The sequence below is a fragment of the Eleutherodactylus coqui genome, chromosome 5, assembly GCF_035609145.1.
Source record: "Eleutherodactylus coqui strain aEleCoq1 chromosome 5, aEleCoq1.hap1, whole genome shotgun sequence".
Taxonomy (NCBI): domain Eukaryota; kingdom Metazoa; phylum Chordata; class Amphibia; order Anura; family Eleutherodactylidae; genus Eleutherodactylus; species Eleutherodactylus coqui.
Genome location: NC_089841.1, coordinates 89,803,384 through 89,816,926, shown reverse-complemented (window position 1 = coordinate 89,816,926; position 13,543 = coordinate 89,803,384). Strand labels below are relative to the sequence as shown.

The window sequence follows — 13,543 nt, the reverse complement described above, 5'->3', positions numbered from 1 at the left end:
TCCTGGCTAGGTGAATTAGTAATGCACTTTTTTTCGACAGTGCAAAAATATCCTGAGAAAATGTTCAGATTTCAACAAAAATACAAAGGGCTTCTCCCGTCACTAAGGGTTTTTTTTTTTGTTTTCCTTTTTTTTTTGTTTTTGTTTTTTTTGCACAAAACACTGCAAGCAGGTATTTCATAGAAAAGAACAAAATAAAAACCTATAAAATAACACAATATTCTGTATAGTATGTCTGAAAAAAAAAATAAAAGAAAAAGAAAAAACACTGGCGACTAATTTTTTTTTTTTGTAATATATGTATCTGTCAGCAAACCCGGAGATGGATTGCTCAAAAACTACTGGAAATAATGTTGTACATTCAGGGCTAGAGTGTAGGACTACCTGGCACTGAATGTGTTAAAGTTCGTTATGGCCAATAAGGGAATAAGGAGGTAATTTGTAATTCAAGTTTTATTTTTAATTTCCTCTCTGTTAGCTAATAAAGCAAGTCTCAATTTCACACTTCAGCCAACTACGAAATTTGCAATTAAACTCTCGGAAAGGAGTTTTCCCATTCAGATTTTGTGCAACTCTGATACAGAGCCCACCACCATGCTGTGAAGAGAGACGATGCGTCTTTAAGAAGGTTGGTGGTGGCAGCCCTTTTTGCCTTTTTAACTGCACTCTATCAACTTGGCCAGGTTGTCTCTCAATTCAGTGAGTTCAAAGATTTTGCCATCCAAAATTTCTAAAAGAGTCTTCAAGTTATTGCGAAATGCTTCCTGCTCGCCCTGACTTTTCTGCAGTCGCTGTTCTAAGTCGCTCAGTTGACCTTCCAAGTCTTTGTTATGCGTCTCCACTTCCTAAAGTTAAAAAGTGAGAACAACAGGTTAACATTTCTATGTGCGTTGACTTACTTGACATGGAGATGGTAAAATGGTGAAATTGTTCTGAAAGTCTTAAAAGATCTCCAAACCAAAGAAAGTCTATCTTTTCGGGGAAAAGGCTGATGCTAAGACAGCTGAAGAACTTTTCTTCCTTTTACCTCTTCTAGCAGCTGTTCTCATGGAAACAAATGTTGCCCACAGCTACACTGACTGACAGTTGAAAGTATTATGCAGCAGAGCCTAATTATGTCTGGTGGACTCTCTACTTGATCATGTTCCATAGGCTGCCCTTTGTCAGCAGTTAGAAGCAGGGAATGATGCTGGAGTCTGACGAACTCATTCCCTATCCCTTTCTGTTGTCAAAAGGACTAGAAAATAGCTGGTAATGAGAAGGAACCGGGCCATTTTAGTGTCTCCAAGCTACTTAGTTATGAGAGTCCTAATGTTCATACAAATTTTCCCAATTTGGCCATTATTTGAATTTACGAAAAATGACAAAAAGAGAGCTGAATCTCTAATGTATGATATATGTAACTTTGTATATGGCATGAGCTATGTAAAAGATGGTCTAGAGGAAGAATAATCTACATTTTTTGTATATTGATATCAGAAACAAGAACAGAGGAGAGGTCTAGCTTCTAAAATTAGATATTGCATGTTTTTGATGTCAAGATACAGTGTGCACAATTTCCGATGGAAGAATAGTTTGCCATGCTTAGGTTTATGGCTACGTAAGGTTTTGGTTGAAAACTGATATTAAGAAGGAAGATTTGTCGCACAAAATAAAATCATTCCAAAATGTGTAACAGATTTCTTCAATGGAGACTTTTACTTGGTTATTCCTTCTCAGTGTTTGGCTTCTCACCCTGAAAGCCTTTAGGATATTAATATTGCATTAACACTACTCAAAATGTTTGGGCCTCTCTATGTTTTATTGATCAAAAGTAGAGATGAGCGAGCATACTCGATAAGGCAAACTACTCAAGCGACTAGTGCCTTATTTGAGTACCTGCCTGCTCGTCTCTAAAGATTCGGCTGTTGGTGCGGGTGACAGGTGAGTTGTGGCGGTGAGCAGGAGGGAGCGGGGGGGGGAGGGGTGGAGAGGGAGAGAGATCTCCCCTTCGTTCCTCCCCACTCTCCCCTGCCGCTCCTGGCCCCCTGCCGGCACCCGAATCTTTAGAGACAAGCTGGCAGGTATTTGAATAAGGCACTACTCGATCGAATAGTTTGCCATATTGAGTATGCTCGCTCATCTCTAATCAAAAGTAATAATGAAAATCAGAATCTAAAACAAACAAAAAACGTTTGGGCCTCAGAACGTGACTCGTGGGAGGGTTAATCCTAACACCCGATCATCTTACTTTTTACCGGTTATTGACCTAAAAATAGTATTCTAAAATTTTAATATTGACCTAAAACTGGTCACAGACTTATGCTAATGGTTAATATTTCCAGTAAAAAGACAGACACCATGGTGGAAACGCAACAGTACCCATTATAGTCAATGAACTATATAGAGCAGAGAGACTGTGGAACTCTCTGCCTGAGGATGTGGTGATGGCAAAATCCATAGAGGAGTTTAAGAGGGGACTGGATGTCTTTTTAGAGCACTATGATATTACAGGATATAGACATTAAATAACCAGCAGGGTTGTTGATCTTGGAGTCAGGTAGGAACCTTTCAAATGTTGACCCAGGGATTATTCCGACTGCCATTATGGAGTCGGGAAGGAATTTTTTCCCTCAAAATAGGGTAGATTGTCTTCTGCCTCATTGGGTTTTTTTTGCCTTCCTCTAGATAAACAGGGTAGGGGGTGGAAACAGGCTGAACTGGATGGGCATTTGTCTTTTTTCAGCCTAACATACTATGTTACTGTGAGTCAGTCGAAAGCCGCTGGTGTCCATTATATGACAGATCTAGCACTCTATTATTTTTGTTTTTCTGTTCTTATGTCAGAGATGAAACATTTGAACAGAGCCTGAGCTATGTGCCTGGACCTTGTACAGCAGCACATGAAGTTCCTACAGTCTGTATTATACACCTGCAGTCACTGTGTATTTCTATATGACATTTTCATAGTACGGCAATGGTGAGTGATTTATTTAAACCAGTGGATACTTATCGAATACACTAGAAGCGCACTGAAGGGTGATAGGGTATATCGATTAAAGGGGGAATGATCTGCTTTGAATACCCCTCTATAAGCTAGAGCAGAGAGCCATCAAACATCATCTCTAGTATATGGTCGCCATTCATATCACCCCTTTCGCAGCCAACCACAGCTTCCACTGGTGATATTAACTGATCACTGGAGCTGTCAGAAGTCTGTCCTGTAGAAAGCAATTAATCTCTAGGCCAGCTTCCTTGCACAAAGGGAATGTCTCAAAGAGACAACGCCTGTAATGTCAGTCATGTACGGTTAGATCATTTCGCAATCTCGCTATATTTTGATCTTGCAGCTAAAAGTAAATTGAGTCCAAGTCTTTTTATTAGCCCTTTTGTTATAAGTGCAGATGTCTATTAGGACAATTAGTCAGACGCCCTTACCAGCCTTCCGCTGTACCCACTTATGAAACGTTTCTTAGCAAGAGAAGGAAAACTGTAATTAATCTCTGTCTACTCTCAACTACAAAGCTCCACGTTGACTGCTGTGACTTGAAAATATTTTACATTTTATTATTGCAATTAAGTGTCTGTCTTTTTCATTACTCTCTATATTATCCCTGAGCTTTATTTTAAATTAATTATTTAGGGCTTATCAAACGTTCTTTCATATTCATTTAACCAAGATTGCTATGTCCATATATTGGCTTCTGGATGAACCATGCAATTAGAATCTTATCAGCCCATATTAATATTCCTTTAATGATACAAAGAATCTGAATATTTAAGCAGATTTTACATTTCATGCCGAGCTAAGCATTTTCAAAGATGCTACATGAATGTTAAGAAATATTTCCCACTTTCTCTTTCTTTTTGCATACGTAAAGTGTCATCAGGTTTATATAATTCAGTTGTCAACAGGTATTTGAGATAATGGGTTGGATGAATACCTGTAATTTTTGGCTCAAAGAATCCCTCTGGTCTTGTAGTTCCTTAGCGTGTTCAACTTCTTCCTTCAATCTCTCTATTTCCTAAAACAGTGGAAAGAGATCCTGCTTAATGACTCTAAATTATTAGATACATCACCAATATACCCCATTCTGTTGACAAATCTCTCGTTGATTTAAAAAATTAGCCTGTTTTATAGTTTAGGGCTGCATTCACAATCTTACTGGGTGTTACTGGAAACAGTCTACAAGTTTGTTGACAGACACACCCATAGCGGTTCAGCTGAGCTTATGTAATGTAGAGTAACAGTTAGGCAGTGTTTCCACACAACAAAAACACGTGTGGCCAAAACCCGTCCACTTGCGGCAGCCGTTAGCTGTACAATCTTGCCAATGATTTTGGCAAGATCGTTCAGCTATTGAGTATGGCAGATGGGCAAGGTTTTATCCTGTTACAGTATGTGGCTGCCAGCCTATCCCTTCTGGCAGCTGAAGCAGGTTTGGACACTCTTTTCATGTCTGGTGGGTAACCCAGTGGGTGGACTCCCATTGCTCAGCTACTTATGTCCTTTTTTGTGGATAGCCGATAACTACTTTTGGAGAGACAGGCCCTTTAAAAAGACACTTTCCAGAATGCAACTTATCATCTGTGGAGACTAGTGTTGAGCAAACTTTTTGAAAAATCCAGTTTGGCCAGTTTGCCAAATTCAGCAAAAAGTTTGGAGCAAATCTTCAACAATTTGTGTTGGTGATCCTGTTGTCTTCTAGCACTTGGCTCCTAGGTTAAAAATCTGACAAAGGACAACATTTGCGTGGAGTTTATGTTTTCCCGGTATTTCTACAACATGTGTCCCATAAGGTTTTTAATAAAGAATCGGTCAAGAAACAATGTCAAACAACAAGAACTTCTTTTTGTTTTCTTGTTGTTTGACATTGTTTCTTGATCAGCTCTTTATTAAAAACATTACGTGGACACATGCTAAAGGGCAATGTGGACACATGCTGTGTTTTGTGGGCTTCTTTCCACACTCCAAAAACATACTAATAGATATATATATACCCAGCTATACACCTCCTCCCAGGATGTCACAGCATGCCACCGACTGTCTATCTGCTGTGTCCAACACTATGTCCTCTCTCTACCTAAAACTGAACCTCTCAAAAACTGACCTACTGGTGTTCCAGCCCTCTACTAACTGACCTCATCCTGACATCTCCATCTCAGTGTGTGGCACCACCATAACTCCCAGACAGCATGCCCGCTGCCTTGGAGTCATATTCGACTCAGATTTCTCCTTCACCCCCTACATCCAATCTCTGGCCCAAACATGTCATCTGCACCTCAAGAACATCGCAAGAATCCGCTCTTTTCTCACTGTGGACACGCTAAAAACGCTCACTGTTGCCCTCATCCACTCCCGGCTTGATTATTGCAACTCTCTGCTAATAGGCCTCCCCTGCATCAGACTCTACCCTCTCCAATCCATCCTGAATGTGGCAACCAGGCTCATCTTCCTGTCCAGCCGCTACTCTGACGCCTCTGCCCTGTGCCGGTCACTGCACTGGCTGCCCGTCAAATACAGAATACAATTTAAACTCACAACCCTCATCCACAAAGCACTCCACAGCACCGCCCGCCCTACATTTCTTCCCTCATCTCAATCCACCAGCCAGCCCGAGCCCTCCGCTCTGCTAATGAAACCAGACTGAGTGCCCCTTTAATTCGAACCTCTCATCCCCGCCTCCAAGACTTCTCCAGAGCAGCACCAGTCCTCTGGAACACGCTACCAAAAATATCCGGGCAATCACTGACACACTAAATTTCAGGCATGCTCTAAAAACGCACCTCTTCAGGGAGGCATACCATATCCCCTAAACCAAACCCCTAAGTACTCCACCTGATAATATGCTCCCTGTCTTACCGACTGCAGCTCCTGCTAGCTGTAATCAACCGGCATCTGCAGTCATACCGATTCAGCCACTATATGGTCTGACCATTGTCTATGTGTATAGCATCCCTCACTCCCCACCTCGCCATACCGTGCACATCTTCAGCCCCTTTACCTTCTGTATCACCCCATTATTTGTAGTATGTAAGCTCGTTGGAGCAGGACCCTCACCCCTACTGTTTCCATTAATTGATTACTTCATGTAACCGTTGTCTTGTGCTATTTCTCCTGTAATGTAAGCGCTGCCGAATATGTTAGCGCTATATAACTAAAGATTATTATATATAGTTTATGAGCCCCAATGGACTATTACAAGACACAGAGAGAACATACAAACTCCATGCAAATGTTGTCAGATTTGAACCTAAGACCGCAGCTCTGCAAGGCCACAGTGCTAACTGTGAGCGACAGGATCTCTTCCTTCATTCGGCCAGGATCAATTGCCCAAGGTTTGGGTTCACTCCGAACCAAACTTTTACCAAAGTTCAACTGGTTTGAATTGCTTAACACTAGTGTGGACATTGATTCAGCGAGGACTACTTCCAGCTCTGAAGCATGGAAAATTGTGAATTCAACTCCAGGCTATAATGTATGTAAAAAAATGAGGACTGAATCTATATGAAAACTGCAAAATAACATTTGAAAGTGAACATACAGTTACTAGATATCAATTAGTTACTAAAAAAAGTATTAGGGCCCATTCAGATGGGTTTTTGATTCGTATGCTGTTTTCATGTACAAGCATAGAACGTGAATGGGGTCCATGAAAAAAAAAAAATTTCAACTTGCATATGGCCATATGAATTATGGCTTCATGCAGACCACATTACTCAAGAGCAGCGCCCCACATCATGCAATAATATACATCCGTTATGTCTGTAAACATTGCAGATATCTGCCGTACCTCTTCTTTCTTTTTCAGCGTGGACTCTAATTCTTGTATTGTCTGGTTCAGTTCTGTTTTGTGCGTTTGCACTGCATTCGCTTGACTGCTGAGACATTCTAACTCACTCACCTGTGGAAAAAAGAGAGGATGGCGGTGAATGACTCATCAAGGTTTAATTCTATAACAATTCTCTTACATGGTGGCCGCTTTTATACTGAATTAAGACATTTTTAGATGTTATTTATAGGGTTATAATTAGAGATGAGCGAGCACGCTCGTTTAAGGCTGCTACTCGATCGAGTAGCAGTCTTATTGAATAACTGTGTACTCGCCTGATCAGCATGCGGGGGGGAAAGAGAGAGAGATCTCTCTCACTCTCCCCCCACTCCCTCCCGCATGCTGCTCGGGCGAGTACACAGTTATTCAATAAGACTGCTACTCGATCGAGTAGCAGCCTTAAACGAGCGTGCTCGCTCATCTCTAGTTATAATCAGGAGCCCTCCTGCTTATAAAGACAGTGATTGCAATAATAAGAAATACTATATACTGTATATGGATTGTCATTACTCACATCAGTCCCTGTTCATATTGGGGCTTACATCAAACTTTTGCAGCTATCTGAGAGAAACACGTTAATGTACATTTGACACATTAAACTTACGGTACGCCTCGTGCTTATGTCAGAGCTTCTATAGGTCCATATTATGGAGTAAGAGGCACTCTGTGTGCTTTCATGATATGAAATTCATATCAATGAAAGATGTCACCATTTCTTTCTAATGTCCATATTCCAGTATTTAAAATAAGAGTGAAATAGGAGCTACTGTATGGGCCCATAACTCTCTATGGGTGCCAAATTACAGGTCTGCGTAACACAGTGCTGGAATCTGGCCATATGAATTAGACCTTACTTAAATTTGAACTTCCAGTGTTAGGCTACCTTCACACACGACCTCTGAGCTGCGGAAATTCTGCTGCAAAATTTCGGTTGCGTTCCTTTAGGCTGGGTTCACACAGGGCGGATTTGCTGCAGTTTTGCCGCGGTTTTTCCGTTGCGGTTTTGCCGCAGAAGAAATGCTTCTGCGGCAAAACTGCTTCACAGGTTAATTTTGGCTTGCGGATTTTCCGCAAGCGTTTTTTTCCGCAGCGTTTTTCACTTTTTGCCGTGTATTTTGGTGCGGATTTTGCTGCGCCCATAGAGGTCTATAAACAAAAAAGTGCTGCGGAAAAGACAGAAGAATGGACATGCTGCATATTTGAAATCCGCGCCGCAGTTGCATATCAGCACTGCAGCTGTGCGGAAAAAATCCGCCCTGTGAGAACAGCTTTTTTGCAAAACTCATTTGTGCTGCATTGCACTGCAAACGCAGCGGTTTTGATGCAGTGCGGATATGCAATGGCAATCCGCGGCAAAACCGCAGCCAATCCGCCCTGTGTGAACCCCGGCTTAGATGGCCAGAGATAATGAGCTTTGCAGAATTTGCTGCGGTTTTTGTTTAAGATTTTGTATATGTACTTGCGTTTTTATATGCGGATTGCCCACTGTGGAAAGTGTTGTGTTTTTGTCATCTGGCAAACTTTATTTTCAAACATCAACACAGATTTCAAAGCAGAATCAGTGTGTTTCCACAGCGGAAATGCTTCAAAATCTGCAGCACAGTGTATTTGCTTATTTTGGTATGGTTTTTATGTTCTCCATTGATCTTTATAAAAAGTTTGCTGCATTTCTGCACAGTTTCCGCAATATTAATAGAGATGCTGTGGATTTGTAATCTAAGGCAGTTTTCAAATGTCTGGGATTTCCGCAGCAGAAATAGTCTATGTGTGAAGGAAATGTTACAAATCCCATTCACTTGGCTTGCACTGTAAACACTGTGAAATTTCCAGAGCGATTCAGCTAGCACATATTCTACAGCGTATCCTGCGTGTGAGAAAGGCAGCCTTAGTCTACTTTCGCACACATATAAAAGGTGTAACCGCACATTAAAAAGAAATATGCCAACACCAAATATATGAATATGAAATGCATCACAGCTAAACGTACTATGTATATAATTGAGGTTCTTAACATATATTTTGATCAAATTGCGAGGGCCCATCTGCCAGCGACAAAGCAAAGTCATCAGACAGGACCCTAAGGGACCTTTCACATAGGCGTATTTTCTGTCCATATTCAGTCTGTATGTAGAGATGAGCGAGCATGCTTGTCCGAGCTTGATGCTCGTTCGAGTAGTAGCATACTCGATGGTGCTCGTTACTTGAACAAGTACCACGCTGTGTTCGAGAATTTTTTTTGGCCCCTCCCTGCTTTACCACTTCCTGCTGTGACAAGCCAGTGTGTGCACGTCTGCAGCAGTGTCTGATAGAGAGAGAGAGAGAAAGAGAGAAAAAACAAACAAAGAAAAAAACACTCAGCACCCGGCGGGTCCATAGCAAAAATGTTCGAGTCTCCCATTGACTTCAATGGGGTTTGTTACTCGAACAGAGCTCTCGAATATTACAAAAAGTTCGGCTCGAATAACGAGCATCTGAACGTTTTGGTACTTGCCCATCTCTATCTGTATGTTTTAACCCATTGAATTAAATTGGTGTATTTAGATGTGAATATTTTACACAGACGTATGTTGCGTGTAAAAAGAAAAAGAATTGCAGCAATATCCTATTTTGGTTCGTATTCAAGGACCAAAATCACAAATGAAAGTCTATGGGAGCTTAAAAAAACACAGTTACAAAACAGATGTTACTGCGCTTTTTTATGCATGTTGCCAGAAGACAGTAGGGGGAAAAAAGTTACATCTATTAGGCCTTCAGGGCGCTTTCACGTGACAGTTTTTGTGTTGAGTTTTTTATAAGTCAAAACCAGCAGTGGGTCCAAAACACGGAAGACATGCAAATCTTTCCATTACACTTTCTCTCCACTCCTTGTTTTGGCTTACAAAAAAGTGAACACAAAAACTGTCATGTGAAAGCGCTCTCATGCTTTTTTTTTGCGCACATGAAAAATGCTGTGATTATGGATGCAGCATGGATGTAAAAAATGCACATACACTTGCAGTGAAAATGGTGTGTTTTTCATTGACCAAAATTGCATATGCCTGTGTGAGTGAGGCTTTACACTCAGACTCAGCTATCGTTGAACCTATGGCCCCCAAATGAAGTAGGGCATCTATGATCCCGCCTAATTAAAAAGCCTTGGACCAATGGGGTGGAGTGCACATCCAATATGGACGCAGCCGCACCTCCAAGTGTTCAATACAAAGGGAATCAGACAGCACATCCGGAGTGGAATAAATGTATATAGTTGTACATTATTATTTGTAAGTGCACTTCACCCCCATCTGACACAGGCTTTTTAAGTAGCCTGAATTCTACATGCGCAGGTTTAATTGGAGGCTGAAGGCTCAAAGAAGGGTTAGTTAGGTTACCATGTGATGAGGTTGCCTTGTTGCTGGCAGATGGGCTCCCACAATTTGATCAAAGCGTGCACTAAGAACCTCTATTATATACAATGTACATTTAGCAATAATGGATTTAATATTCATGTATTTAGTGCACATTTTGTGCAGTTACGCCATTTATGTTTGCTTTTATACACTTTAAAAAGTAACGTGCACCTATATACATTTATTTTATTTTGGATGTGCTGTCTGCTTCCCCTTGCTACTTTCACATATAGCAGAAAAAGTCCACTGTGTTTCTACATCAAAATCTGCGATGTAATCCACACTGGATTTTGATGCAGGCTAAGGGCTTATTCACAGTCTCACGGCCGGCCGATATACGCTACCATCTGAGCTGTCTTCACCTTTTCCTCCCCCTCACCGGCTCTCTGCTTCTCTCCTCCCCTCCGGCTGTTTGCAATGGGAAGGGGCGGGGGCGGAGCTAAGCTCCACCCAGTCCCATTGCTGGCTGCAGACAAGGGGAGGGTGCGGGAGTTTAGTTTAGTTTTTTTCTGGTATATTTGTTTTTGCTTGTAAAGAATCCTATGGTAAAACACCCCAAAAAATGCAAGAATGAGAGCATGCTTTAGGCTAGTTTCATACGGGCAATCGCGATTTTGCCGCACGAAAATCACGGCAAAATTGCAACAAAATTGCATTTTTGTTCCTGCGATTTCTGAGCATCAGCAATGCTTTTTTTTTTTAATAATCCGGCATCACTGTCGCCTAATTTGCATGTTTTTTTAATGCGACAGTCAATAGGACTTTCTAATGTTAAAAACACATCGCAACGATAAAAAGAAGGAGATAAAAAAAATCGCACATCACAGAAAGAGCATGTCGCGATTTTTTGTTCTCTCCACATCGCATCAGTGAAAACATCGCAGATGGGAAGTAAACCATTGTAAATCATTGGTTTCATAATCTGCTTTTTTACTGACTATTGCATCAGGCGAAAATCGTGCGATTTTCTTGCCCATGTGAAACCACCCTCTGGTTTTTAGAAAAAAAACATGGACCTGAGAAATCCAGCTACAATGCTAAAAAAATGTCACTGAAAAAAACACAGTGGAACTTATTTATTAATACTGTCAAAAAGATAGACAGTGCAAGCTGAGACAGTCTCAAAATGTGCCAGTTTATCACAGCTAGATGGCAAATCTGTTGAATTTTAAAACTAAAGTTTAGACCACCTGTTAAGTGGCCAAAAACTGGGCGAAATTTTGGTGCAACTTTCTAAATTTGGTGCATTTTGGTGCAATTTAGGCCACGTCCCTTTAGAAAGACCTTTCAGAAAACGTTTCTGAAAGTGTCTAAAATCACACAGTAAATGTGGCCCAAAGCATGTAAAACTATTTTTTGTTACAATTTGGGCCAGAAAACTGCCATATTAGGAATAGTAAATCCGCCCCAATGTTTGCAGGGTTTTTCATTTTTTATGTCTGATATACAACAAAACATCTGAATTCAGTGTTTTTTGCTGCAAGAAGATGCAACTGCATCAAAACTAACAAAAAAGACTATGTGACATCAAGCTTACATACTCAGCACCTGGAATTACCCCAGGCTTTTCCAAAACTGTAGAAGAAAGCTAAATTATAACTGCCTGTGGCAATGAGAAGGTCACAAGACTGCACGGTAAATTAGTAAAAATATGTCAAATGAGCTGATTACGGTAAATGAATGACATCTCACTTCCTGTGAATATAACACATTAAAAAACTGTCTGGTCTACGTTACCACTTGCAGCTCTACATGATGACCCAGCACTGGTGCAAGATGTCAATACCAACCCGTTTGTGGAGACGCTCTGCTTCTTCCTGATACGCAGCAAGCTGTTGTTTCCATTGTTTGACGTTGGCAGTAGACTCCAGCAAGGCTGCTGTGAGCTTGGCATTGTTTCCTTTGAGTGTGGCCAGTTCTGCTTCCCAGTGCTTGTTAATGGCAGAACTGCTATAAAAACACAAAATACAAGGAATGAATTACAGTAGCCACTAGTTACATACCAAAAGTGCAACAATGTAACAAAATAAAACACATCCGAAATAGTCACATCTGCAGCAGTAAATAAATAAAGTTGTGCTATGATCTGAAAGTCACATCCACTCACTGGGCACAGGACTTTTGCACTCAGGACTCGGGGCATATTTTTAGCTCATGAATTGATCCGTTTCCTTCATACAACAGTATTGGTTTAGAATATTTAGGGTCAAGTAAAGGCATCTGGGTTCAACTCCCTTCCCATGCTTAAAATCACTCCATTGTGCCAGAGGCAGTTCAGAGAGGTAAATCATCAGAGGATAGCCCTGCATCTACCATTATCCTACTTGTAAGCCCTATGTCTACGGTTTCAGTAATAATGTTAAGAAAACTGAAACAGTAGAACCCTGTTTAAGGTTGAACTTTGCTAAATGTTTCGTTCAACGAGAACCTGAACCTTGGGTGGTTTGTATTGCCGAACCTGCTATAAGAAAAAGAAGAGAAAGGGTCAAGGAAAAAGAGGAAGAAAAGAGAAAGAAAAAGGAAAGAGGAGAAGGAAAAATAATATTTTTTTTTCCATTTTTCTCCTTTTTCTTTTTTTTCATTTTTTCTTCTTTTTCTTTCTTCCTTTTATCATTAACTTTTCCTTAAAATATTTAGATGCACTCTTAGGTTACCCAAGAGTGTTGTACATGGCTTTTATGGCTCTCAGACAGTGTTATCCACCAGTTTTAGGAGTATTGTTAAAGTTTTGGTTCAGTTCAAACTTATCTGGATGAAAGAGAACTTTTTGTCGAAATGAACTGGCAAAACCAATCTTTTAAAAAGTTCACTCATCACTAATTAATAATATCTCTGTTTTACATTTTGTATATTGCAATGTGCAGAAGAGGACTGTTAAATCAAATGGAGCAACTAATAAAGTGAGAGAACACCCAGTAGTCAAATAGTAGATATAAATAACGATATTCATATAGTAACATCAAGTAGTGTCCAAGTAATAACACTATATAGTGCTCAAATATCACCGTCCAAGTAATAGTGTTATACATGCTCGAATCCTCTCTATTGCCACAGTATAAGCATTTATAAGTCTAAATTTCTAGCACATTTCTGACACAGATGTGAATAGAGTTTAGTCAGTTCCAGGAGCTCCACTTCAGTGTTATGTATAAAAGCCATTATAGAAAGAGTACTATTGTATATTCATAGAGAATCGAAAGAACAAAAGGATAGAGTGACATTTCAAGTATGCACTATGGCAACTAAATACATATTTGTGATTGCTGCACGGGGTCGCTTTAAGAATTATCGTTCAGCTTTGTAGGAAACATCAGCCTGTTCAGATCCCTCAGGAGAGGTTTTGCC

The 13,543-nt window shown here is 40.5% G+C and overlaps 1 protein-coding gene across 1 annotated transcript in view; it reads right to left on the bottom strand.

Moving 5' to 3' along the window:
• Positions 1-245: 245 nt before the first annotated feature.
• Positions 246-13,543, bottom strand: part of HOMER1 (homer scaffold protein 1) — a 111,875-nt gene continuing 98,577 nt past the window's right edge. The window contains exons 6-9 of the mRNA XM_066601881.1: positions 11,989-12,148; positions 6,774-6,884; positions 3,924-4,004; positions 246-845 (exon numbers count right to left, since the gene is read on the bottom strand). Coding sequence (XP_066457978.1) covers positions 657-845; positions 3,924-4,004; positions 6,774-6,884; positions 11,989-12,148 — 541 coding nt within the window. The 3' untranslated portion in view covers positions 246-656. The remainder of the gene's footprint in view (positions 846-3,923; positions 4,005-6,773; positions 6,885-11,988; positions 12,149-13,543) is intronic.